General features: G+C 55.1%; 7 protein-coding genes across 7 annotated transcripts; 3 read left to right on the forward strand and 4 right to left on the reverse strand.

The window, feature by feature from the left end:
- Window positions 1-588: 588 nt before the first annotated feature.
- Window positions 589-3,065, forward strand: PHACADRAFT_259634 (uncharacterized protein). Its single transcript, XM_007397966.1, has 7 exons — window positions 589-687; window positions 741-930; window positions 992-1,067; window positions 1,121-1,323; window positions 1,375-1,666; window positions 1,727-2,246; window positions 2,313-3,065. The coding sequence occupies exons 1-6, from the start codon at window positions 627-629 to the stop codon at window positions 1,868-1,870; spliced, it is 966 nt and encodes a 321-aa protein (XP_007398028.1). The 5' UTR covers window positions 589-626; the 3' UTR covers window positions 1,871-2,246; window positions 2,313-3,065.
- A 1,228-nt stretch (window positions 3,066-4,293) lies between these two features.
- Window positions 4,294-5,205, reverse strand: PHACADRAFT_259635 (uncharacterized protein). The gene is made up of 4 exons (XM_007397967.1): window positions 5,104-5,205; window positions 4,560-5,051; window positions 4,454-4,505; window positions 4,294-4,388 (listed from the first exon to the last, which is right to left on the reverse strand). Exon 2 carries the CDS (start codon window positions 4,909-4,911, stop codon window positions 4,615-4,617), a length of 297 nt encoding a protein of 98 aa, XP_007398029.1. The 5' UTR covers window positions 4,912-5,051; window positions 5,104-5,205; the 3' UTR covers window positions 4,294-4,388; window positions 4,454-4,505; window positions 4,560-4,614.
- A 959-nt stretch (window positions 5,206-6,164) lies between these two features.
- Window positions 6,165-9,079, forward strand: PHACADRAFT_259638 (glycoside hydrolase family 16 protein). The gene is given in 12 exon segments (XM_007397968.1): window positions 6,165-6,205; window positions 6,222-6,769; window positions 6,827-7,214; window positions 7,266-7,342; window positions 7,401-7,538; window positions 7,592-7,825; window positions 7,877-7,888; window positions 7,946-8,022; window positions 8,076-8,236; window positions 8,287-8,476; window positions 8,526-8,605; window positions 8,663-9,079. The coding sequence occupies 11 exon segments, from the start codon at window positions 6,258-6,260 to the stop codon at window positions 8,675-8,677; spliced, it is 1,884 nt and encodes a 627-aa protein (XP_007398030.1). The 5' UTR covers window positions 6,165-6,205; window positions 6,222-6,257; the 3' UTR covers window positions 8,678-9,079.
- A 1,696-nt stretch (window positions 9,080-10,775) lies between these two features.
- On the forward strand, window positions 10,776-11,282 carry PHACADRAFT_259642 (uncharacterized protein). The gene has a single exon (XM_007397969.1). It carries the CDS (start codon window positions 10,780-10,782, stop codon window positions 11,014-11,016), a length of 237 nt encoding a protein of 78 aa, XP_007398031.1. The 5' UTR covers window positions 10,776-10,779; the 3' UTR covers window positions 11,017-11,282.
- A 681-nt stretch (window positions 11,283-11,963) lies between these two features.
- Window positions 11,964-15,433, reverse strand: PHACADRAFT_175747 (uncharacterized protein). Its single transcript, XM_007397970.1, has 6 exons — window positions 15,180-15,433; window positions 15,047-15,128; window positions 14,609-14,989; window positions 14,527-14,559; window positions 13,190-14,471; window positions 11,964-13,137 (listed from the first exon to the last, which is right to left on the reverse strand). The coding sequence occupies exons 1-6, from the start codon at window positions 15,305-15,307 to the stop codon at window positions 12,155-12,157; spliced, it is 2,889 nt and encodes a 962-aa protein (XP_007398032.1). The 5' UTR covers window positions 15,308-15,433; the 3' UTR covers window positions 11,964-12,154.
- A 149-nt stretch (window positions 15,434-15,582) lies between these two features.
- On the reverse strand, window positions 15,583-16,955 carry PHACADRAFT_259646 (uncharacterized protein). Its single transcript, XM_007397971.1, has 5 exons — window positions 16,853-16,955; window positions 16,630-16,790; window positions 16,467-16,572; window positions 15,980-16,410; window positions 15,583-15,922 (listed from the first exon to the last, which is right to left on the reverse strand). The coding sequence occupies exons 1-5, from the start codon at window positions 16,899-16,901 to the stop codon at window positions 15,641-15,643; spliced, it is 1,029 nt and encodes a 342-aa protein (XP_007398033.1). The 5' UTR covers window positions 16,902-16,955; the 3' UTR covers window positions 15,583-15,640.
- Window positions 16,956-17,619: 664 nt separating this feature from the next.
- Window positions 17,620-20,346, reverse strand: PHACADRAFT_259649 (uncharacterized protein). The gene is made up of 18 exons (XM_007397972.1): window positions 20,157-20,346; window positions 19,995-20,106; window positions 19,855-19,933; window positions 19,726-19,798; window positions 19,656-19,675; window positions 19,476-19,607; window positions 19,396-19,423; window positions 19,324-19,342; window positions 19,217-19,267; window positions 19,080-19,159; window positions 18,950-19,027; window positions 18,700-18,892; window positions 18,617-18,649; window positions 18,362-18,558; window positions 18,171-18,313; window positions 18,087-18,121; window positions 17,853-18,035; window positions 17,620-17,795 (listed from the first exon to the last, which is right to left on the reverse strand). The coding sequence occupies exons 1-18, from the start codon at window positions 20,303-20,305 to the stop codon at window positions 17,778-17,780; spliced, it is 1,623 nt and encodes a 540-aa protein (XP_007398034.1). The 5' UTR covers window positions 20,306-20,346; the 3' UTR covers window positions 17,620-17,777.
- Window positions 20,347-21,018: the final 672 nt, after the last annotated feature.

Here is a 21,018-nt window from a genome sequence, read left to right on the forward strand (position 1 = left end):
GATGCTTTGAGATTCGAGACAGGTGGGTTGCTGACGAAGTCGACTGAGCTCACCGATTGGCGTGCTGCGAGGGCGAGGATCCGAGGAGCGCCACAAAGTCCGCGACGACCACCCTCATGATTAATGCGCGACGTTCGTTTGTCGGTCCCACACCCCTTGCTCCCGCCCACATAGTCTATTGTACTAGGGTGGCCATCCTAGAGAAGGCGATGGTCCGTGTGCAGGAAATCGCGCTCGCTCGTTGATTCGGTTCATCTCTATCAGCCTTCTCATGCGCGTCATCCCGACGCCTCCTCCTCCCATCGTCAAGCTCCTGAGAAAGACAACAAATCACAGTTGAGACTTCGCAGTGTCATCGCACACTCATGCCGTCAACAAGTCACACGGCCCCGCCCTGTGTGATGAAAAGCCTTCTACGGACATTCGATGAGTCTCCCGGAGCCGCCGCATGCCGTGGCGGACCGTGTCAACACAACTCGCCGAGCGTAGGCGTAATGCGTCAGCCAGGGAGTGCTATGTTTACCCGACCAAAGCTAGGGCGTATATGTATACCAGAGTGGCTGCTAAACATTAACGCAGAGTTCGGCCTCCCTCTCTCATTGACCTAACCAGCAGTAAAAGCCCGGATGTCTAACCCCGAGCAGCAGTACACGACGCTTAACAATGGCCTGAAAATGCCAACTATTGGTAAGCTCCCAAGCTTAGTGATACGACATTGACGGGTCTCACAAGGAGACCAGGTCTGGGCTGTTGGTCAGGAAACACGCCAGAGGAGCATGAGAGCGGCTACGCATGGATTCTGGGGGCCCTCAAGAATGGATACAGGCATCTCGATACAGCTCACGACTATGGCACAGAGGGCGTCGTCGGCAGAGCCGTTAGAGATTCCGGCATCCCGCGCGAAGAGATCTGGGTGACCACCAAGCTGCCGTACGTACCCTGTCCGTGTGGGACCCGACACAGTTTGTATCCAGCAGTGACTGTTTTCTAGACTCCATCATCATGCAAAGGTCTCCGAGTCGTATCAAGACTCACTCAACAATGCAGGACTTGACTACTATGATCTGGTACGTCCCTGCTACAAAAGCCCGCTTGAGATAAGCTAAACGCGCGCCTGCAGTGGCTGATGCACTGGCCGCAAGCCTTCGCCAACATCGACGACAAACCCAACCCTCGCCATCCGGGGCCGAACGGCGAGCCCGACGGCGGCGAGTACATTGTCGTCGATAAGCCGACCTTCAACGAGACATGGGCGGACATGGAGAAGGTCTACGAATCCGGCAAGGTCAAGACGATCGGCGTGAGCAACTTCAGCGTGAAGAAGTACGTCATCCGTGCCGCGCCTGCATCTCTTTTTGTTGACGCGCTTCGCAGCCTGAAGACCCTGCTCGAGACAGCGAAAGTCGTCCCCGCTGTGTGCCAAGTCGAGACGCACCCGCACCAGGCGCAGCCCGAGCTGCTCGCCTTCTGCAAGGAGCACGGCATCGTGCTCACCGCGTATTCGCCGTCAGGCTACGCCCAGGTCGCAGGCGACCCGACCATCGCGCGGCTCGCGGAGAAGTACCAGGTGTCGCCCCCGCAGATCAGCTTCGCGTGGCACGTCGCGCGCGGGACGACGGCGGTGCCCAAGAGCCGGGACGCGCAACGCCAGCATGCGAACTTGTGGGTGCGTGGTTCTCAAACGCAAGATTGATCGTTGCGCTCGAGGCTGACAGGACGGCGTTAGGAACTGCCAAAGCTGAGCGATGACGACGTCGCGCTGATCAATACGCTGCATAAGAACGTCCACTACTGCGGATACCCAGGACCTAAGGAGCGCAATGGAGAGAAACTGGTGTTCGGGTGGACGTACTCGCAGATGGGCTGGTGAGCGACGCCAAGAGTAGTTTCGGCTCGTCCTCCGTGTACTTGTATGATCGCAAGAGCAAGACATGCGTTTGTTTCAGTGTATTCGCGCCGATAAATCGAGTTTCTGCCTGTCAAGCCACTAAATAGGGCGACTCTGATAGAGTTCTGGACAAGTGCTCGCAATCATGTCCACTCTTCTGCCCCGAAATGCGCATCCCCGTCCAGGCCCATCTTTCGCAGCTACCACCAACCCACCACAAGCGCAATCCGTCAAGTGAAGCTGTAGTTGATGCCAGAAACAGAGAAAGCGAGTACGCGGGACTGGTCGCTCAAGACATGCACGTGTAAGCGCTGTATTGATGGCTGGTTATCGCTTCGGATGAAGGAGCGCTTGGAAGGTGGGCATATCATACGAGCTGTTCCGGCTGTCGTGTGAGGTGTATCTCACGCCGTTACATTCACAGGAGAAGGCGACTTCCTGCGCTACGTCTCGATCTCGCTGCTTTCCGACCTGGGCAGCGAGCTGCCTGAGGACGAGGTGCTCCCAGATTGGGTGATTGCGGAGGATCCTGCGCTGCACTTCATACCCATGGAACTGCACACGAAGATGAGCCCGGCCTTCTACAGGGGCTACGTAACCGTCGTCGATGTCATGGTCCAGATCCTCCAGCGCGACGTCATTGCCGGCACAACCTGCGTCCCCACGCCGGACGCCGTCAACGCCCGGCTCCGAGAACTGTGCACGGCCGCGCGAGAGTGCGCCGGCAAGACGTCCGTGTTGTCCACGGACGACGTCGAGGACGTCGAGACGTTCCTGCACGCCGGCGGCAAGGCCGAGTTTGCGCTCGAGGTGCTCACGGACCGTGCGCGTGAGAAGTCGCCAGAGGGGAGCGAGTATATGCACCGGCCTGCGCTGCGCGTCGAGGAGGAGGAGTTTGTGGGGCAGGTGGGGGAGATGCCGGAGTGCGCGAATGACTTCGACTTCGAGCTCGTGCGAAAGAGCCTCGGGCTGCCGCCACATTTCATCGGCCCCCACTGGTTCTTCCTCACCGACAGCGAGTCCGAAGACGACGGTGACGATGACAACGGAGAAGTCGTGTACACTGGACGGCGTGCAGGCGAAGACGAGAGTGCGGTTATGAAGCGACGCGATGCATGATAGGATTTTTCACGGTAGTCTATTAGATCTGTCTTTGACATGCATCGTTTGGGCCCCCCGTGCACGAATATGTCATTGACATCTCCCTTGAGAGGAGGCTCCTGCTGCTTCTGGCGTCTTGCTAGGTGCAGACCGTAAACCGTGCCGCCCGAGTAGCGACCCGACACAGGGCTTAAATTATGAGTGTGGCAGACTGACATCTTCCTATCGTCCCGAGAGGCGCTGGGAACGCGAAACTTGGAGAGTCGTACAGCGTCCTCGTTATCGGGGCCTTGTCGGGGCCACACCGAGAAGGCACGGGTGCATGACCACTGAAATATTGGCAAGAGACGCTGGCCGGAAGCCCTCTGACTACGCGCCATCAAGCCATCTGCGCATCTGCATGGATATGGATCTCTGTTAATTGCACACGTAAATTCAAGGCGCCTCCCGCTTCGCCGGCGAAGCGTGAACGAGGTCCGCCGAGTCTTCGCCTCTGGCGGACAGTGCTGGAAGTATGCGCTTCTGACCCGGGATAATGTTCCTCGAGGAGCAGGAGGCGCGAACGCCTCATGCGGACGCGCCGGGCACGGCAGTGCAGAAAGCAGTATATACTACCAGGGCAACGTACAGCGAACGGCCGTGCCGGATGCGGACGTATTGCACCGCGGCCTGACCAGTGGCAAGTGAATGCGGGCTCTGCGCCGCTACCTGCGGGTGTGAGGTGAGGCTCGATTGTCCAGCGAGCGAGTGGGGAATCAAACAAGTGCGGGAGTAAAGGAGGGATCTTCGTCGAGAGGGATCACATAGGAATTAAACATCTAGACTCGATTCGCAGCACGTCGTGCCGTTGCGGCAGACGCGCAATTAGTGGCCGAAAACCTTAGGGACTGTAGATGAGGAGAGGGTGGCGTTTAGAGATCAAGCTGAGAAAGAGACTTACTTGTCGAACAGCTCGATACCGCCACAACGCTTGCAGCGGTTGGACTCGACGGCGTGCACAGCATTGCAGATGTACTCCTGTTGAGCGTGCTCTGGAGCTTCGGGGGTGACGTGGAGGCTGGCAGAGAGGTGCTGGGGCACCTTGAGAATGTGCCATGGCGGCGGGTTCGCGAAGCAGCGCGTGTACGAGGCCGAGATCTGTAACAAGGTATAATATTCGGCAATCTGTTACCTTTCCATACCTACGGATTAGAGCACCTTGACGAGGTTTTGTCATACTTTGGGACTTAGTTCAGTTCGTCAACGGTCCAGACTAATATGGACAAGACACAGATGCAGAGAATATAGGTGCAAATGTTTGTAAATGAAAGAACAGGGTAAAGTGGAGCTATTGTATACGTCTTTCAAGAAGTGGAAGTGAAAGGAGCTCATAATGCCTACACTAGCAGACTAGCTGCACCTGACCCCGATTTTTGGTGTCTTGTTAAGTTATTCCACAGACGTAGTCATGATCATTAAACTCACTGGAAGGGCAGCGGCCCATGTCTTGCCAATGGAGGTGATACTGCGAGAGTAGCTGTATGAATATGTGAGCTTGTAGTTTGCTAAATGCTGGATGCACTGCTCTCACCAGACCTGGATGGAGCGCCATGTTATGCCTGCTGCCACCACTTTGGAGGCCCATCCTAGCCAACAATCTGCCTCAGCTTCTCAATCTTTTCGGCATCACGCGCTCTCGAGGGTAGTCCGTCACTGGGATCGGTAGAGGCGAGACAGTAGCCAACACAATCCTCGTCTTTGAGAGCAATTGGTCGGACATAGCTCATTAGGCCGGCTTGCCCGACAACAGTAACGAAATAGTCGAACATAACGTTCGCCCTCGCGTCGGTGGTATCGTTCCAGGGTACCATGTACAACTCGTTGGCACGGTCGAAAATCCACTGGTATTTGACTTTGTAGCCGAACGCAAAATATCTGACCATGACAGAGCGTAAACTTGTCCGGGTTGGGTATGCGAGCCACGTTCGGCGAGAGGTAAGGTCAAGGTAAGGTAGAATTCGCATCCAGCCGCGATCATAGAAGCGCGCCTGATAGCCCCTAACCTGGCGTGGTCACCTCAACTCTGAAACCTCGAAGTTCAATAAAACACGCTGATACCCTTCATAGTCACTTACAATGCATAACTACATACGTAAAGCTGTTGCTCGGCGTGTGCATGTAAGCGCGAACGACTTCGACTTTGAGCTCGTGCAAAAGAGCCTCGGGCTACCGCCACAGTTCGTCAGCCCCCACTGGTTCTTCCTCACCGACAGCGAGTCCAAGGGCGACGGCGACAACGGAGAAGTTGAGTGTACCGGACAGCGCGTAGGCGAAAACGAAGGTGCAGTTATGAAGCGACGCGATGTATAATAGTATATTTCACGGTAGCCTACTGGGTCCGTCTTTGACAGGCATCATTTGGGGCTCCCCCGGCCCCGGGAATGACAGAGCCCGTGCACGAACAGGGACGTCTCCTCACCAAAACGACGAAGCGACGCAGATTTAACGCGTGCGGCGTTAAGCGACCCTTGTTGGACGCCGTTCCTTGAGAGGAGGCTCTTGCTGCTTCTGGCGTCTTGCTAGGTGCAGGCCGTAAAACGTGCCGCCCGAGTAACGATCTGGCACTGTCTTGCAGGGCTTGGATTACGAGGAGTACGTAGTCATCAGGCTATGCAGACTGACATCTTCCCATCGTCCCGAGAAGTGTTGGGAACGCGGAACTTGGAAGGTCGCACGATGTCCTCGTTATCGGGACTGCACCGAGGAGGTAGGGAGGCAGCACTGCCTACACAAGCTCGAGGGGAGAAGAGGGCAAAGAGAGCACATCAGACAGACATGGGGCAGAGCATGTGCAGAAGAAGGAGATAGGCGTTCGCGGAATGGGTGCATGACCATTGACGCCACGCGCGTAAGCGGCGACGGGTCACTCCATGTGACATGTGACGAAGTCTCACGCTTTGCGGTCTTTAGTGCCCCGCTTGTTTTGCAACCTCGCTCTACCGTCCTTGCTCATCATCCAGGGCGTCCGGGTTCAATGTCTGTCCAATGGCCAACAACCTCGCATGACGGCGGCGAAACTGTTCCAAGTGGTTCCAGCAGCCCGGACGATCATATCCACCCGCCACGGACGCCGACATCATCTCACCTCGAGCAGCCTCTCTTGCCTCCGGACTCGCCGCCGTCTAAAGCACCCAGCCGCTCGTTTTCGACGTCCAGCAACTTCGTCTCCTCGCCGCTCAACCCCAATGCTCCGCATACCGTACGCTCCCGCCCCGTGTCGCGGGGCAGCATGTACTTCAACGTTAACCGCGTAGCATCTGAGGAGTCTCAGGCGCTCACCTCCCCCTTCGCCACTCTCACCCCTGGGCAGCGAGGGTCTATGGTCCTTTACCGCCTAATGGACGGACACGGAGACCACCTTGCCCCGCCCAAACCGCCGATGAACAGGGACTCTGTCATCTCTACATCAGGAGACTCGATGTTTTCTCTCTCTTCCGACTCAAAATACCCATCTGGTGCTGGCCTGTCAGGGTTCACACCGTACGCGTACGATCCTGATCTGGATATGAAGGAAGAGGGAGACGAGGAAGATTTGCTGCATACAGAAGAGCCGAATCGAGCCAGGCACGATCTCTGCTCTCTGCGAGGGTGTCTCAACCTCGGCGTTCTTGTCCTCCTCATTCTCGCGCTCTTGATGCTCTTCGTCTGCTACCCCGTGCTAAATTTTTATCACAACAAGTCACTGAACTCGGCAATCGATGACAACCTCGCGATAAATGGGACTGGCCAGGCGGCTATATTGTGAGTTGCAATTTCTCCGTCTGGTCCCACCTGTCCCGGACTTATGTTATTGCATAGATTCCAAATGCCTGAGTTGATAGATTCCGACACTCCTGATGGCGCGAAGACACGGCAAGGCTTCGACGGCCAAGAGTACGACCTAGTCTTCTCGGACGAGTTTAACGTCGATGGCCGGACATTCTACCCTGGCGATGACCCATACTGGGAGGCGGTGGACTTGTGGTACGGTTCAACCATGGACTTGGAGTGGTATGATCCGAGCCAGATCACCACCGCCAACGGCTCTCTGATTATAACGATGGAAGCCGTTGAGGACATCACGCTGAACCACATGCTGCCCTACAAGAGCGGTATGCTTCAGAGCTGGAATAAGTTTTGCTTCAGCAGCGGTTACATCGAGGTCAGCATCACCCTTCCCGGCCCGAACTCGAATACACAAGGCTACGTGAGTTAGAGTTTTAATTCATATTGCATGTCGGAAGCTGATATTCCGTAGTGGCCTGGTGCGTGGACGATGGGCAACTTGGCTCGGCCGGGATACGGCGCGACCTCGGATGGCACATGGCCGTACTCGTACGTGACACGCGCATATACACAGGGTACATGTCTGTGCTAAGTTCACCGTAACTAGGTACGACGAGTGCGACGTCGGTATTCTGCCCAACCAAACGTATGTTAACGGCTCTGGCCCAGCAGCAGCCCTCCACTCCGACGAGTCCCGATCGAAGTATAATTTCGATCTGTCCTGGCTCCCAGGCCAGCGGCTATCGTGAGACGTTGCCCACGCCAAGCCTTTCAGAAGTTGACGCAATTTTCCTACAGCGCCTGTACCTGTCCTGGCGAAGATCATCCTGGTCCCACCGTCAACCAAGGGCGTGGGGCTCCCGAGATCGATATCCTCGAAGTCGAGAAGAACAAGACCGCCGGCGCACAGGGCCAGGTCGTCTCGCAGTCTGCGCAGTTCGCGCCGTTCACGGGCGACTACGGCTATCTCACAGATACCGATGATCAGTTCCAGATCTTCACACCGGACTTGACTCGTCCCAACGGTTACAAGTAGGTCGACTGCTTGCGCTGCACGAGAATCCACTGACGGAGTAATGACAGAGGTTCCGCTGTGTGCGTCCACGACCTGTTTTTTTTTTAAAGCACAGGGCACTAATGGCTTTCATGTAGCCAACAAGCCATTTCCTGTCTCACTGACTTACCGGACGACATGTTCCAGGGCTCAGGGCAGCAGTTCACGACCCTTGGTGAGGAATTTCCGCCTGAATATTGGTCTCGTCGGCTGATGTACTCGGCCTAGGCTTCGAGTATTGGGCAGATCCTGACAATCCCGAGGATGGTTTCATTACCTGGCAGACCGACGGTCAGCCATCATACCGTCTGGGGGCAACGGCTGTTGGTCCTGATATGGGAGCTAACGGCTCAATGGTTGGGCAGCGACGCATCGCAGAGGAACCAATGGTGAGTCTAAATTCAACAAGCAACGATACATTCATTGACGATCGCAACAGTCGATTATACTTAACTTGGGTATCTCCAACAACTGGCAAACGATCGATTTGTCAACGATGGAGTTCCCTGCAGTGATGCTCGTCGATTACGTTCGCGTATACCAACGAAAGGGCCAAACTAACATTGGCTGCGACCCGCCAGGATACCCTACCACCGATTATATTAACAATCATATGGAGGCATATACGAGTGAGCGCCGTTCGTGGCTGTATCGTGTGGAGGACTGATGTTGTTGTAGACCCCAACCTGACTTTCTGGTCGGATTCCCAGCCGGGCATCGGTAACGGAGCGGGCTACCCATGGCCCAAAAATGCATTAGTACGTTTTACCATTATGTGCGGGTGACGAGTGCCTAAGGCTGACTATTTTCCCTAGCACGATGGGTGCTGAGCCCTTCCGCGTACAAAGGACTTTTCTACCTTTATAATTGGTTTAATCCTCCTTACACACCATTGGACTCTCTACATCCGCACACGCATGCCACATCTACCGCCACCCTTTCCTACTATTTCCTGCATATTTTGGCTAGTCATCAGCTCTTCCTCCTCCTCCCATTTCGGCGCACACCCTTGTGCATGCACGACATGGACACCGTCCCTTCTGCACCGGCAGACCTATCCCCCCACCCAGCTTGAGCTCATCGCTTGTGCATTCACAGGACTTTTCCCTCTTTATATTAACATTGCGCTTCCTGGATCTGAAAGCATGCACGCGTCTCGGTCTGTCTCGTCTGTATTGATAACGCCTCATATCCTAGAGTCCGTTTTTACATTGGGACAAGACGATATCCCCCCTGATCTCTCTCTTTATACCACTCTCTTCTTTGGTTCGATACCTAGTGTGCAGTATCAATCCAACACATGCTTGTATCGAGGAACCTTGCCCGATTGTCGTCTTTTTTTTTTTTTGAGTTGTCTGTATGTCCCCCACCTTAGTCTCAGCTACACAAAAACTGATAAACTTTGACAGGGTTGTCGCTGTTCCGCAAAAGCCTACATGTCAGGATCCAAGAGGGCAAATGATATGCGCGTGAATGCGCCGCAGGCTGCGGGATGGAATATATCGCACGCGATACTGTCTCTATGGGCGCACGGCACGGAACGCCGCGTACGCCTTCGCCAGCGATTGGGAGCGCTTCCTGGTACCTTCGACGAGGCCAAGGTCGCGCTTGAGAAGGAGACCATGCAGTCGTTGAGCCTTTCGGCAGCATCAACGGCGCCTATGTGCCAGGCTCGAGGAGTCGAGATTGGCGAGATCAAGGCGAGGCTTGCATCCAGCTGCCTGGTAAGCTGATACTACTCGCCATTTTCCACGGTTGACCAATGTTGGAGCGATGCTCGGCGGACTCTCGCACATCCCGGACAGCCGGGACAGGCTGTGGGCTGAAGTCCATTTTTCGCCTGCGGAAGACTGCACATGCAATCGACGTGCACTGATATACTGGTACTTCTTTGCTGCTGCCTGCAGGCGCCCTTTATGTATCGTGTCTTCGATTGTGGCCGCCCAGACCGGGCCAGACGGCGTTCAGTGTGAGGTGCACGCGTCGACGTCTTTATAACCAGCATTGTATTATTGTATTAGCACGTGGAGAGCTGTGCATGCCGACGCATGCCTTCAAGTTGAACAGTGCTGCTATGGAAGGGACGTCACTTCGACAGCTCATCGTCAACCTCCATGGCACGACGGGCAATTGGACGGTCCCAGGTTAGATCGGTGGATGCAACGTGCTACGGTGCGTGGGTCGCTACCCTTGGCCGTTCTGCTCATACTCCTCCTACAGGCGATGAACTTTACTCGTCTCAGGCATTCATGCACCATTGGGGAACGCTCCCCCCTGAGCTACACAGACAGGTTCGAGACTTCAAGCGCTGACGATGGAAGCGCTGTGGTTTCAAGGCTCTTTCTAGTCTCCGACGACTGGTCCCGACAGCTTCGCCTTCATCCCTTCTACGTCCTCACGCTAAAGAGCGAGGGTGACTGTCGTATGCTCTACGCCATAATACGATCCCCGCAACATTCCTATCGCGCGTTTATCGCACGGAGCAGGTCTGAAGAGCTCGTTACGCAGCATCACTTGTCCGATTCTGTTCCGTTGTCACTTCTCATCGTACCACGCTCTGCTCCGCACACTGGCAGATGTGACCTACCTAGAGACCGTCAAGCTCGATGAGGTCACATGATCAGGTGCCCCCCTCATGACAATTAATTCCACGAATAATGTCTGCAACAGCACTTTCAGCCATGTCCGCTCAATCGAGCTGCTGTGTTGCACAAATAATGTGGCGGTACCTGCCTGGCTCCTGGGGGCTGCGAGTACACGGCACTCGTTCACCCGACGGACCACAGGACCAGTAGTCCACGCAGAAACATGGGCTGTCATCGAGTTCATCCAGAAGTTCTTAGGTGACGACGAAGTCCACTTGTCATGGTTCAACGTTGTGGAAGCAACTCCAGGTGAGCCTTATTCGCCACTCTCACATGTCGCCGTGCTCATGAACTACGGCAAAGACGCTTACAGATTCATCGGTTATCTATCAGACTACCTAGACGATGACCGACTACCAGACATGCATGTTGAAGTTAAAGTTGTCAGGTCCATACCTTCCGATAGCGATGGTGAGACTTGGTCTGTTCACCACATCGCCCTCGCAGTCCTGCACGGCTCCTTCTCGACCTTCCGTTATTTCCGCTCTCGCAACTGGTCTTCAATCATACCTGCATTTCCATAGTTGCAGCAATTCCGTGTCCTTTGCGGTGGGCAAAACAACTCAGAAGCGGGAGCCCGTGCACTCCGTGACGTAGTATTGAATGCCGCGAATAACCATCCAGCTATCAGTGTTCAACATGACCCTAGCCTGCCAGATGAGAGGTTCTTACAGCCAGCGTTGTTACAAGCGACCCCGCCGCCTCCGCTACGGTGGGTCATATCCCGTTTCGGTGCACTTACGTAACTACGTATCTCTCTCTCCGAGAGGTTCTCCATGTATTGTGGCTCGAATCTCTGGCGAATAGAGCCTGTTCCTTCTCAGTTCGACGTTCTGACGTATAACCGGGTAATGCACTACGCTGAGCCATCGTTACGTAGGTCCTCTGTCTCCGAATGATCCTGAACGAGACGGCGCGCCACGAGGGGGATGGTTGTCAGGCTACTGCCGACCGAGCTGTTTCTGCTGCAGGTGGAAGGTTCGCTCTTCCAGAATATGCATGCGATGTTGTGTAAATGCTTAAGTTAAGACGTGCCTTCCTGTTTCTGACAGCAGTAAATAAATGTATCCCACGGCAGTGATCCCAGTCGTTCAGGACGCCTCGGCCATCTTTCGTGATAATGACGTTCTCAATGTCGATATTGCAATGAGGTGACCCTGCAGTCCTCGCAACTTGAATTCCTTAGAGGTTGTCAATGTGAGGTTTGCGGAGACAGGAGAGGTAGAGACGCATCAACAAGAGTATCACGAAGTACTTGAACGAGCTCTTGTGTCTCGCGCGGACCACAGTGGGCACTGTATCCCGTGATAGAGTTTCACCTTACTTGTGCAACGGCTGTGTTCACGGAATGTTGAAGAGCAAACGGCAACTCAGGGAGCAGGGCGGCAGCTGCTACAAATATGGACAAAGAAAGGCCGTGCGTCCGGCTCGGTTGTGCAATAAACGTGCCTGCAGGTGATAATAGTCGGGTGAATTGTCGTGTTGAGCTAACAAATATCGTGGCAATGCCAGATACATTAACACTATGATCCGAGTATAAATACAACCATCCGTGTGGAAACAAAAAAGGGAACAAACCAGGTCGTAGGTATCGCTAAATTATAACCCAAACGACACTCCTCCCATTACCAAACACCCCCAGACCGCAAGTTCGTGATGACCTCACTCATGCCCATGACCCTCACCAGCATCCGCATGAACATCGTCCATGTACGCCGAGATGTAGTCGTAACTGTCTTCCTCCTGGTGCCCGCCGCCCTGCTGGCGCGCACCAGACGTCACCGACACTGACCGACTGCGCGGCTCGGTGGTAGGGGAGCCCGCGTAGCCAGGCACGCGCGGCGGAGGCTGCGGGGAGCCCAGCGCACGCTTGTATACGTTGAGGGGGCTCGTCCCGCCGCTGAGCGCCGTATCCTGCGACGGGGGCGACGACGGGCTGCGCAGCTGCCGCTTGAACGCTGCGGCACTGATCGTGCGTACCCCTCCCGGCGCGACGCTGCCCGAGGTAGAGGCCCCGGGCAAGTTGTAGAACGACCCGCCCTTGGGCGGCGGGGGGTACTCGGAGAGCGGGGTCCTAAACGGCGTGCTCATTGTCGAGGATGGTGCAGGCGACGAGGAAGCTGGAGGAACGGTTATGGGCGGCGGCGGCGGCGGCTGAGCGGGTGCAGGTGCAGGTGCGTCTGAGTGTCCGTCTGCCGAGTGGTCATGCAAGCTGCTGGCTGTCGGAGAGTGCGGTGCTGCAGATGTCGGAGACGATGCAACTATGGAGCGGTCCCGCTCCCTGGTCCACGATGGCTCGTTTCGTAGGCTTGTAGGTGGTGTTATAGAGTCCCCACCAACGCTCGAGCGGCGAGGCGTATGCCGCCGTACGAATGGTCGATCGGGCACCTCAAGTGGATCAGGCTTTGGGGCAGACCTTGGTGGGTCAGAAGTCTTGAGGGGCGAGTTGAACATGAGCGCGTCCAGCTCTCGCGAAACTTCACGCGCCGCAGCCGCATTCAGAGCCTTCTCTTCCTCTTCCGGAGACGTGGGGAGAGGCGGCGACGACGTCGTCTGCGGGATTTCTGGGGTAGCAGCAGTGAACGAGACAACGGGCGAGCGAGGAGGCGACCGCGCAGGAATTGTAGCGTTTTGTGCGAGAGTAACTGTAGTGGAGACGTTAGCTTGCTATATGCATTCGAATATGAGTATACGAACCATCAGCCCTTGCAGGAGGCGACTGAGCGCGTATCTCGCCCGCAGTGGTGGGCTCAGGCATAGCAACATTCGGAGACTCAGCGTCGGCGGAGACATCGGAGCTTTCAAACCTGACCCGCCTCCCTTCGTGGCTATGATCGGATGACAACGGCAGCGAGGCACGGTTTTCCGACAGTGGTGACATATATGCAAGCGCTGACTCTTCTGCGCCCTCAGCAACAGATGGTTCGTTGTCGCCGAAGGGATTCTCAGCGACGGCGCCTTGATTGGTTTGTGGTTCTCCAGGGACTTGCACGTCGCGCTGCTCGCCACGTCCCGCCGTCCCCGTCGGCTGCTCCACGATCGCACCGAGCGTCACGTCGGACACGGCTGTGTACTGCGGGGGCGGGAACGGGTAGTCGTGGTTCGTCGCGTACATCTTGCTCTCGTACGCCTTGCTCCCCGGCTGCGCGCCCGTCGCCGTCGTGTGTTTGTCGCGCTCTGGCCACTCGTCGCCGAGCGCCTCGGCGACGCTCGACGAGAACGATGTGTCTGCCTCGCGGTCAATCTCGAGCGACGGCACCCGGGCGTCAAGCCGCGGCGGCGCCGGCACGAATGACGAGCTGGACGCTTCGGACTGCGGACGCGGTCCGGTGATTGCATTCTTCGTCGGGAACGTTGCGAAGCGGGCGCCACGCGGGCCCATGGGCGACGGCGCAGGAGAGCCGTCGTTGAAGTTCCGCAGGGACGAGGTGCGTGGCGCGTACGCTGGGCTTGGGGGAACGCCAAATTCGTCCATTGTGGTTGGGGTGTACCCAGTGTACTGGGTCTGTTTGGTCACTGCGGCGTACGGGTCGTAGGGATCCGCGGCTGTCACTACAGAGCCAGGCGGAGGCGAACGCGGGAGCTGGTAGGGCGACCCACCAGACTCCAAGAGAGCCGTCATCCCCAGGCCAGGGGTACTAGACCCAACTTCAGGTAGTCCGATGTACGACGTGCCCGCGGGTGACATAAAGACCTGGCTGAAGTGAGTGCCATTACTGTTGCGTAAAGTAGGATCTGGTGTGCTGGGCACGGATGGGACATTGCCGTACGCAAATTGTACTGAGCTCGAGCGTGATACTCTGCCTGGTATAGGCGGAAGTTCTGACCCTGATGGTTGGCGGACGCCCACGGAGGGATCAGTTGAGAACGTGACGCTTTCAATTCTGCGCCTGCCTTCGGCGACCAGAGCTTCGGTATTCGCGTGACCAGTGTAGTATGGACGAGGAAGGCCAGGCTCGCTCTTCATTTGAGGTATCTCCTACAAGTGCGCAATACGTGTAGCGTTCGGAAGGGCAGAGAGGAGAGAAACTCACGGCAACGATCAGCTTGCCTATATCACTCACAATCTGTGCGCATATAAGGACCGGAAAACGACGCCAGTGGAAGCGCACCCACCAAGCCCTTCTCACAGCACTCGGCAAGCGCACCGAGCTTGGTCCCCATCCAACTCCGAGCGTTCGAACGTTTGAGGTCGGCGAGGCTCGCCTCCTCCTCGAGGATCTCGGTGTCCATTGCGCGAATTTCCTCACGGAGCTTGTTCAGACTGTCCGCCTGAGACTGGAAGTTCTTGTGTTCGCCGCTCATCTTGCTGAGTTTCTTGTCAGCCGAGTCCGCCTTGGACACTAGCGACTTCCTGCGCTTCTTGAGCTCGTCGAGGTTCTCCTCGCGCGTGCGCACCTGCTTCATCTGTTCTCGCACGGTGCCGGTGTGTGTCGAGAAGCGGTTAAGGGCGTTCGCGAAGTGCAGTAGCAATGCTGTGCATGCCGTAAGGGTATCCTGGAGAACACAGGGTTTTCAGTGAGACGGACTTTGTGGCAATAGCTCGCCACGCACCCCGAGATCATCGCCTTCTCCGCTTGCCCATACTTTGGCGGCTTCCGCTGCTTTAGTGAGATCACCGCCGAGCCTCTGCAGGCTGTCGACGCCATCTTAAGTACGATGTACTGATCAGTTCGGGCGGACGTACGTCTGCTGTACTGCCTTCTCAGCATTTATGAGCTCCTGCAGCGCTTTGAGGTCCTTGCTGATCGCAGCCTGGGCTAGCACCGGGACGTGCGCGTTGTGGGCGATCCGTGTCGTCGCCGATCTGAACATTACGGTTTGCCAACGGCTTGAGAAGCGTGGAAGATGGTGTGTAAGGTCCAGATGTTGAGTCTACCATTAAATAATGGTCAGACGGCGTCCGCAGCGGTGGGTAAGGAGTTTAGAGAGGCATCGTGCGGTGCTGCTACCGGCGTCTGATCATATGCACCGCCGCCGGCTCCAAGCGCCCGCTACTGCGCTGGCCTGAGTCTCTCGGCTGCGAACGCCGAAGACGACAGCGTAGAACTCGCTGAACAGCTATCTCAGAGACCTTAGCTCTTGTTTTTGTATCCGTTTTATTGTAACTGATGTCATATTATTATTACAGTTTACCTCCATGTCCAGTTATTCTTCGGCGACGATGACCACGCTCTTCCCGTGGTTCTTTCCCTGCTGCACATCAAGGATGGCGTGACCAGCCCACTCGAGGCCCTTCTTGGCATCTTCTATGTACTTGAACTCGCCCTTGGCGACGCGCGCCGGGATTTCGCGGTAAAACTCGTCTTCGTACTTGGGCAGGAGCGAGAAGACAAGGAAGCCGTAGAGCGTGATCTCCTTCCCGAAGACCACCGCCATGTTCTTCACCGGCGTCCCCTCGCCATTGTAGCCAGTGATGTAGCCGCACTCCTGCAATGTGGGTGTTCAGCAGAGCGGGACGTGTGTCTGAGCGACAAGGTGGCTTACCAAGAATCGGGCGCGCTGTGCCGCGTTTGTAAGAGCAGCATCGAGCGACTCGCCGCCGACGTTGTCCCAGTAGACATTGATGGGGCCTTCCTTTGCCAGTACATCGGCCGTCTTCGTCTTCTTGTAGTTGAACACGACGTCTGCTCCGAGGCTCTTGACGAATGCGACCTTTTCGTCGGAGCCGGCAGAGGCGATGACCTTCATGCCGTCGGCCTTTGCGAACTGGACGACGAGCGAACCGACCGGCCCAGACGCAGCTGTAACGAAGGCGGTCTCGCCCTTCTTCGCCTGGGCGTACTCTTTCCAAGCCGTATAGGCGGTCTGGCCAGGCATGCCTGCAATACCGACATACGCGGACCACGGGAGGCCTTCCTTGTTCTCGAGGATGCGGGAGCCTTCGAGGCCGGGAAGTATGAAGTATTCTTGGAAGGCTGGTAGTGGATGGGTAAGATTCATCGAAAAGGTCACAGGATAACAGGAGACTCACGGAAAGTGCCATAAAGGTGATCTCCGACCTTGACACCCTTATTCTCAGAACGCACTACGACACCTACGCCGAAATTGGCGATCGGCTGGTTCATATCGAAGTGAGGCTGTAGCAGTTGCGGTTAGGAGCTGATATACCGATATAACACGCGATAGGTGCGCACCACAAAGCCATAATCCTTGGGGTCCCGCATCTTGTCACGGAGGTAAGGGTCGATAGAGAGGACGAGGGTTTTGACGAGAAAGCCGCCGTTAAGGGGAGCACTGTCGAGATCAATCGTTTCGGACTCATCGTAGATGGTGGTCTTGCCAGGCTCGGGGTAGCCTTTGCACGAAACATGGGATCAGTTCACGAGCTCGGCGATGTGTAGATTTGTAGATACTCGCCTGAAGGAATATCATTGAAGAGAATACGACCGTTCTTCACTGGGGCCATTTCTCGTCGCTTGGATTGTTTGGTAGGCCGTTCGGTGGGCTGTTGTGATGACTTGCTGGCTACGTCGCAGAGACCCGTTGATATACCCCCACAGAGCCAGTCCTTAGGTCAGCGTGGTACTATCTCCGAAGGCGGGCAGTCGTATTGTGTATTGCCGCCGACGTCATCGGCCGTTTCAAACGTATTTCAGAGTTCGAGGATTCACTTCTATGACAAAATATCACGCGAAGGACGTTGCCCCATGCAGATTTCATCAGAGCGCTAAACGCTCGAGCTCTATAGCATGTCATCTCCGTCGGATCGTACTCACACACGGCGGATTGGGCCGAGTGGTCTCCAGCAAGCGCACCAAGCACTTGAAAAACCGTGGTGATCTGAGCCATTTCGTTCAAGATGCTTCCCTGGCCGCGATTGGCCGCGGCTCACCCGATAACATGCTTAAATTGAAATATCGCATGTAAAGTCTCATGGGAACACCACCTTCTCTAATGGTGCCATAGGGCTTCGTGAGAGCCCCGTGCACCCCGAACCGCGGAAGTGTCGTACGGTACATGGAGACCGATCGGCCGAAACCTGATGATTGTAAGCTCATCTCGACATTAAGTATCATCCATTGGTAGTCGCTGGAGCACCTAACGCTGTCGTGACAGCGATATCTTTTGAGACAACTCTAGGCGCGGCGCTCGGACGGGCTTCAAGCCTCAAACAGTTATTGCAAGCCAGTTAACCAAGCTTTCAGTCGCATACTGGCAACTGAAGCTTATTTATACTGTGACCATGAGTATACGCAATAGCATATTACCAGAAATCAACTGATGCCTTATGGGAAAATATCTGAATCGCAAGGATCACCTTCCACATTTGAAAGCTCTCTCGCTACATCGAGAACCGGCTCTAGGGGTATTTTTCAGCAGTGCCAAAGATCCACCCGGCTCAGATTATATCACTCACCCTCAGTACTCTCCCTTTCAACTGCAACACAGGAACAATAAGCAGGAAAAGCGCTGCAACCACAGCCGCTTCGCATCCAAATGTTTGTAAAGCTCCGTGCTTGAGTGCCCAGGGGACTTGAAAGTACGACACGCTGAAGCCTCCCAGCGTTCGTCCCAAGTTCAGCATGGCCGACATCTCGCCCTGTATCCAATTTAGCACTACAATAGTGGCACAGGCAGCTCCGGGACATGCCTTGAATCTGGGGAATGAATCGTTGAGATATGCATCTACTGCTTTTCAGCTGGCTATCACGAGTTTGAATCACTTCTCACTTACAGACAACCGTGGTATTTATCATGGTAGTAATCTGAACGAGACACCATCCGATGATGAAGGCCGCTATGTTGAGATGCTTCTGCAATCCGGCGCCCAGTAGTATCATGCCACATGTGTAGAACGCCACAGTGATGTAGCATGCCCTACACTATGTTAGCGGAAACAATACGCCATGCAAGAGTGGAACCTACCAAAGTCGGCTCTCAGCTTCGAATACACCGTTGTTCCTACGGATCGAGAGATACATGATCCAATCGTTGAGATAACCGCCGAGTAGCTCTCCCAGGATGACTCCTACGATAGGCGTTGCATAGCATCCTGCAATGCGCATCTGATCGAGACCATATCCCACAGGTGGCGGGTGGCTTAGAAGGACACCGTTAGTTACCTGGAGGACGCATCAAGCCCCTTCAGCTCATCATCCCGTCCGCAAAAGGTACACATACGCTGATGCCTATAGCGAACCCGAACAGCATTGCCTAGCCGAAGTTAGCACAACCTAAGGGCAAGTATGGACAACCGTGCTCACCTCGAAAAGCAGAATACCAAAGATATGCGGCCTCCATACCAAGTGCACCCAAATGATAGATACGTCCTTCCAGGAGGCCCTGAATTTCGCCATGCGAGCGCCAGCAATTCCGATCAGAAGCTCCAATCTCCTTCGAACCCAGGACTTCGGCAGAGGGTACGGCCTGGGATTTTCCAGGGAGCGATCATACATACTACGAGAATTGCTCATCAGAACCCTGTCAGAGTGCCATAACCAAAGTTGAGCGTACGTCTCTTCACCGAAAAGTACAACCAGCGCGAGCACTATGGCACCAAAAATGCAAGCAATTCCATAGCACCAGCGCCAGCTGATAGTACTTGGGGTTAGCCTTCTTAACCGAAGAGAGGAAGAAACCGTACTTGGCTCTCGCTACCAAGAATCCGAATGCCATGGGACCAAGGAATGGAGAGGCAACAAATCCCATTGTCCAGATATTCAGCTGATAAGGAATGGACCATGAGAAAGTGCACGCTCGACGCGCCTTGAATCAACGCACCTTGCGGGCTTGGAGATGGAAAGGAAACATATCAGTGATGCCATATAGGCCCTGTGATTAGTATGGACTTAGTGCCAGAACAACGCGCTGAAGATATCAGACCATACAGCCACTTGAGACGCCGTCCTTTTGCAGTGGCTTTTGTCAGTCAGAAATACTCAGTAGTTGGTAGTACCCACCCGAAAAATCCGCCCAGACATCGCATAGCTGGATGAGCACTTAAACAGCACGCCCCCAGTAACATGTGCAAGAGTCGTACCAGCGAAGATGGCCAGGTCCGGCGAGAATGTGTTACCGAGTAGAAAGGCCAACGAGAGAACCAGGGACCAGAATAAGATTGGAAGACGTCCGTATCGTCTGATGAGCATAACGGCGAATATGCCGCCCCACCCTGCAGAACATGTGATCAGTTGTTGGGTGCGCATTGGAAAAAACGCACCAAGCAGAAATATACTCCAGCTATGCGACCAGTGAGAAATGAACGACTATGCCAACCACTGAACACAAACTTCAATGTCAAGTCGTTTATCTCTGCCGTCGTCGTCTTGAACTGCCTTGCGGTGGCAAAGAGGGTAGCAGTCACTGTGCAATCACGTGAGCCGATAAAGACTTGGCTACAGCATTTAGTTTTCGCTTACCTATACCGTTGTCGAAATCGGGCACGATGGCGGCCAGAGTGATAATAAAGAGCTGAAAGCCTTTGCGAACGTCCGACCACTGTTGACCAAGAGCAGACACTCAGTTCTCGCATTGAGAACATCGGAGTTCTGGAACGTACGTTCTGAGGGTCCTCGGGATCATCGGCAGGTTGAGGCCACAGCACTGTCTTCCCGTCGGCCGTCAGCTTCAGTCTTTTCGAAACCTCTTCTCCAAACTCTACTTTCGCTTCCCTGTGGGCAATCAGTCACGAGTCGTCCCACAGATGCAGACGAAGACGTACTCAGGATCGACAACAAGCCGTCCGGCATTGTTCTCGTAGTAGGCCACGAGATCTAGCTGCTCGATCGAAGCAGTTGCCTTGGCCTCAAAGTCCAGCTTCGCGCTATCTGAAGGCGACCCGGGCACTAGCACGGACTGAGGCTCAGGCATGAAGGGTAGATGGAGCGCAGCGGTATCTTTCCACGAAATCCGGCTCTAGCCTACATAACATATCGGCGGCGCCGAAAACCAAGAGCCTTCTTATCTAGACCCCCAGCTGCTGTGTCCCATGACACTTCATGTGAGAACATAGTTCACGAAGCGCACCCTGTGAGAGAATGTCAGACGCTAAGTGGTGGGTGACCACCGACCACTACACCTAGCTCATTCTCGCCCACATCACGTGCATCATAAGCGCCAATAAGCGGGAGGTTTTTTTTGAGAGCGAGAGAGAAATCTGACCCCGAACTAACCAAACGAGACTTGAGATCTTGAGAGCCTATCTATCCTCGACTGCATGCCGAGGCAAAATGAGGAAAAAACTGGTGCAAAGTAGCCTAACGCACCTCCTCGAGTGAAACCGGAGAAACTCAGGTCCTTAACAGCTTGGAATGGCGTGATCATCCAGTGGTAGTCGCTGGAGTACCTGACGCTGGCCAAACGATGTCCTTCGAGACAACTCTAGGCACGTCATTCGGACGGTCTTGAAGCCCCAAGCAACTATTGTGGGCCGGTTAACCGAGCTTTCAGTCGTACAACCGGCCTATTTCAGCAAATCCATACTGTGACCATGGGCGTATACAGCAGCATATACCAGAAATCAACTACATGCCCTCTGGGGAAGTATCTGAGTCGCAAGGGCGACATTTAAATCTGAAAGCCCT

Source organism: Phanerochaete carnosa, assembly GCF_000300595.1.
Source record: "Phanerochaete carnosa HHB-10118-sp unplaced genomic scaffold PHACAscaffold_7, whole genome shotgun sequence".
NCBI classification, from domain to species: domain Eukaryota; kingdom Fungi; phylum Basidiomycota; class Agaricomycetes; order Polyporales; family Phanerochaetaceae; genus Phanerochaete; species Phanerochaete carnosa.

Coding starts and splice junctions, on each gene's coding strand:
- PHACADRAFT_259649 (XM_007397972.1), bottom strand. CDS start 20,305: ATGCCTGAGCCTCAGTCCGTGCTAGTGCCCGGGTCGCCTTCAGATAGC. Junction 18,314..18,361: donor GAAGCTGAGAGCCGACTTTG/GTAGGTTCCACT, acceptor AACATAGTGTAG/GGCATGCTACATCACTGTGG. Junction 18,036..18,086: donor ATTCATTCCCCAGATTCAAG/GCATGTCCCGGA, acceptor AATTGGATACAG/GGCGAGATGTCGGCCATGCT.
- PHACADRAFT_175747 (XM_007397970.1), bottom strand. CDS start 15,307: ATGTTCAGATCGGCGACGACACGGATCGCCCACAACGCGCACGTCCCG. Junction 14,472..14,526: donor TAGGCAAGCTGATCGTTGCC/GTGAGTTTCTCT, acceptor GCGCACTTGTAG/GAGATACCTCAAATGAAGAG. Junction 13,138..13,189: donor GCCTCCTGCAAGGGCTGATG/GTTCGTATACTC, acceptor TCTCCACTACAG/TTACTCTCGCACAAAACGCT.
- PHACADRAFT_259642 (XM_007397969.1), top strand. CDS start 10,780: ATGAACTACGGCAAAGACGCTTACAGATTCATCGGTTATCTATCAGAC.
- PHACADRAFT_259634 (XM_007397966.1), top strand. CDS start 627: ATGTCTAACCCCGAGCAGCAGTACACGACGCTTAACAATGGCCTGAAA. Junction 931..991: donor TGGGTGACCACCAAGCTGCC/GTACGTACCCTG, acceptor ACTGTTTTCTAG/ACTCCATCATCATGCAAAGG. Junction 1,324..1,374: donor AGCAACTTCAGCGTGAAGAA/GTACGTCATCCG, acceptor CGCGCTTCGCAG/CCTGAAGACCCTGCTCGAGA.
- PHACADRAFT_259646 (XM_007397971.1), bottom strand. CDS start 16,901: ATGGCCCCAGTGAAGAACGGTCGTATTCTCTTCAATGATATTCCTTCA. Junction 16,791..16,852: donor CTTCAATGATATTCCTTCAG/GCGAGTATCTAC, acceptor TTTCGTGCAAAG/GCTACCCCGAGCCTGGCAAG. Junction 16,411..16,466: donor TCACCTTTATGGCACTTTCC/GTGAGTCTCCTG, acceptor ATCCACTACCAG/CCTTCCAAGAATACTTCATA.
- PHACADRAFT_259635 (XM_007397967.1), bottom strand. CDS start 4,911: ATGGTCAGATATTTTGCGTTCGGCTACAAAGTCAAATACCAGTGGATT.
- PHACADRAFT_259638 (XM_007397968.1), top strand. CDS start 6,258: ATGTACTTCAACGTTAACCGCGTAGCATCTGAGGAGTCTCAGGCGCTC. Junction 7,343..7,400: donor GATGGCACATGGCCGTACTC/GTACGTGACACG, acceptor CACCGTAACTAG/GTACGACGAGTGCGACGTCG. Junction 8,023..8,075: donor GCAGCAGTTCACGACCCTTG/GTGAGGAATTTC, acceptor TACTCGGCCTAG/GCTTCGAGTATTGGGCAGAT.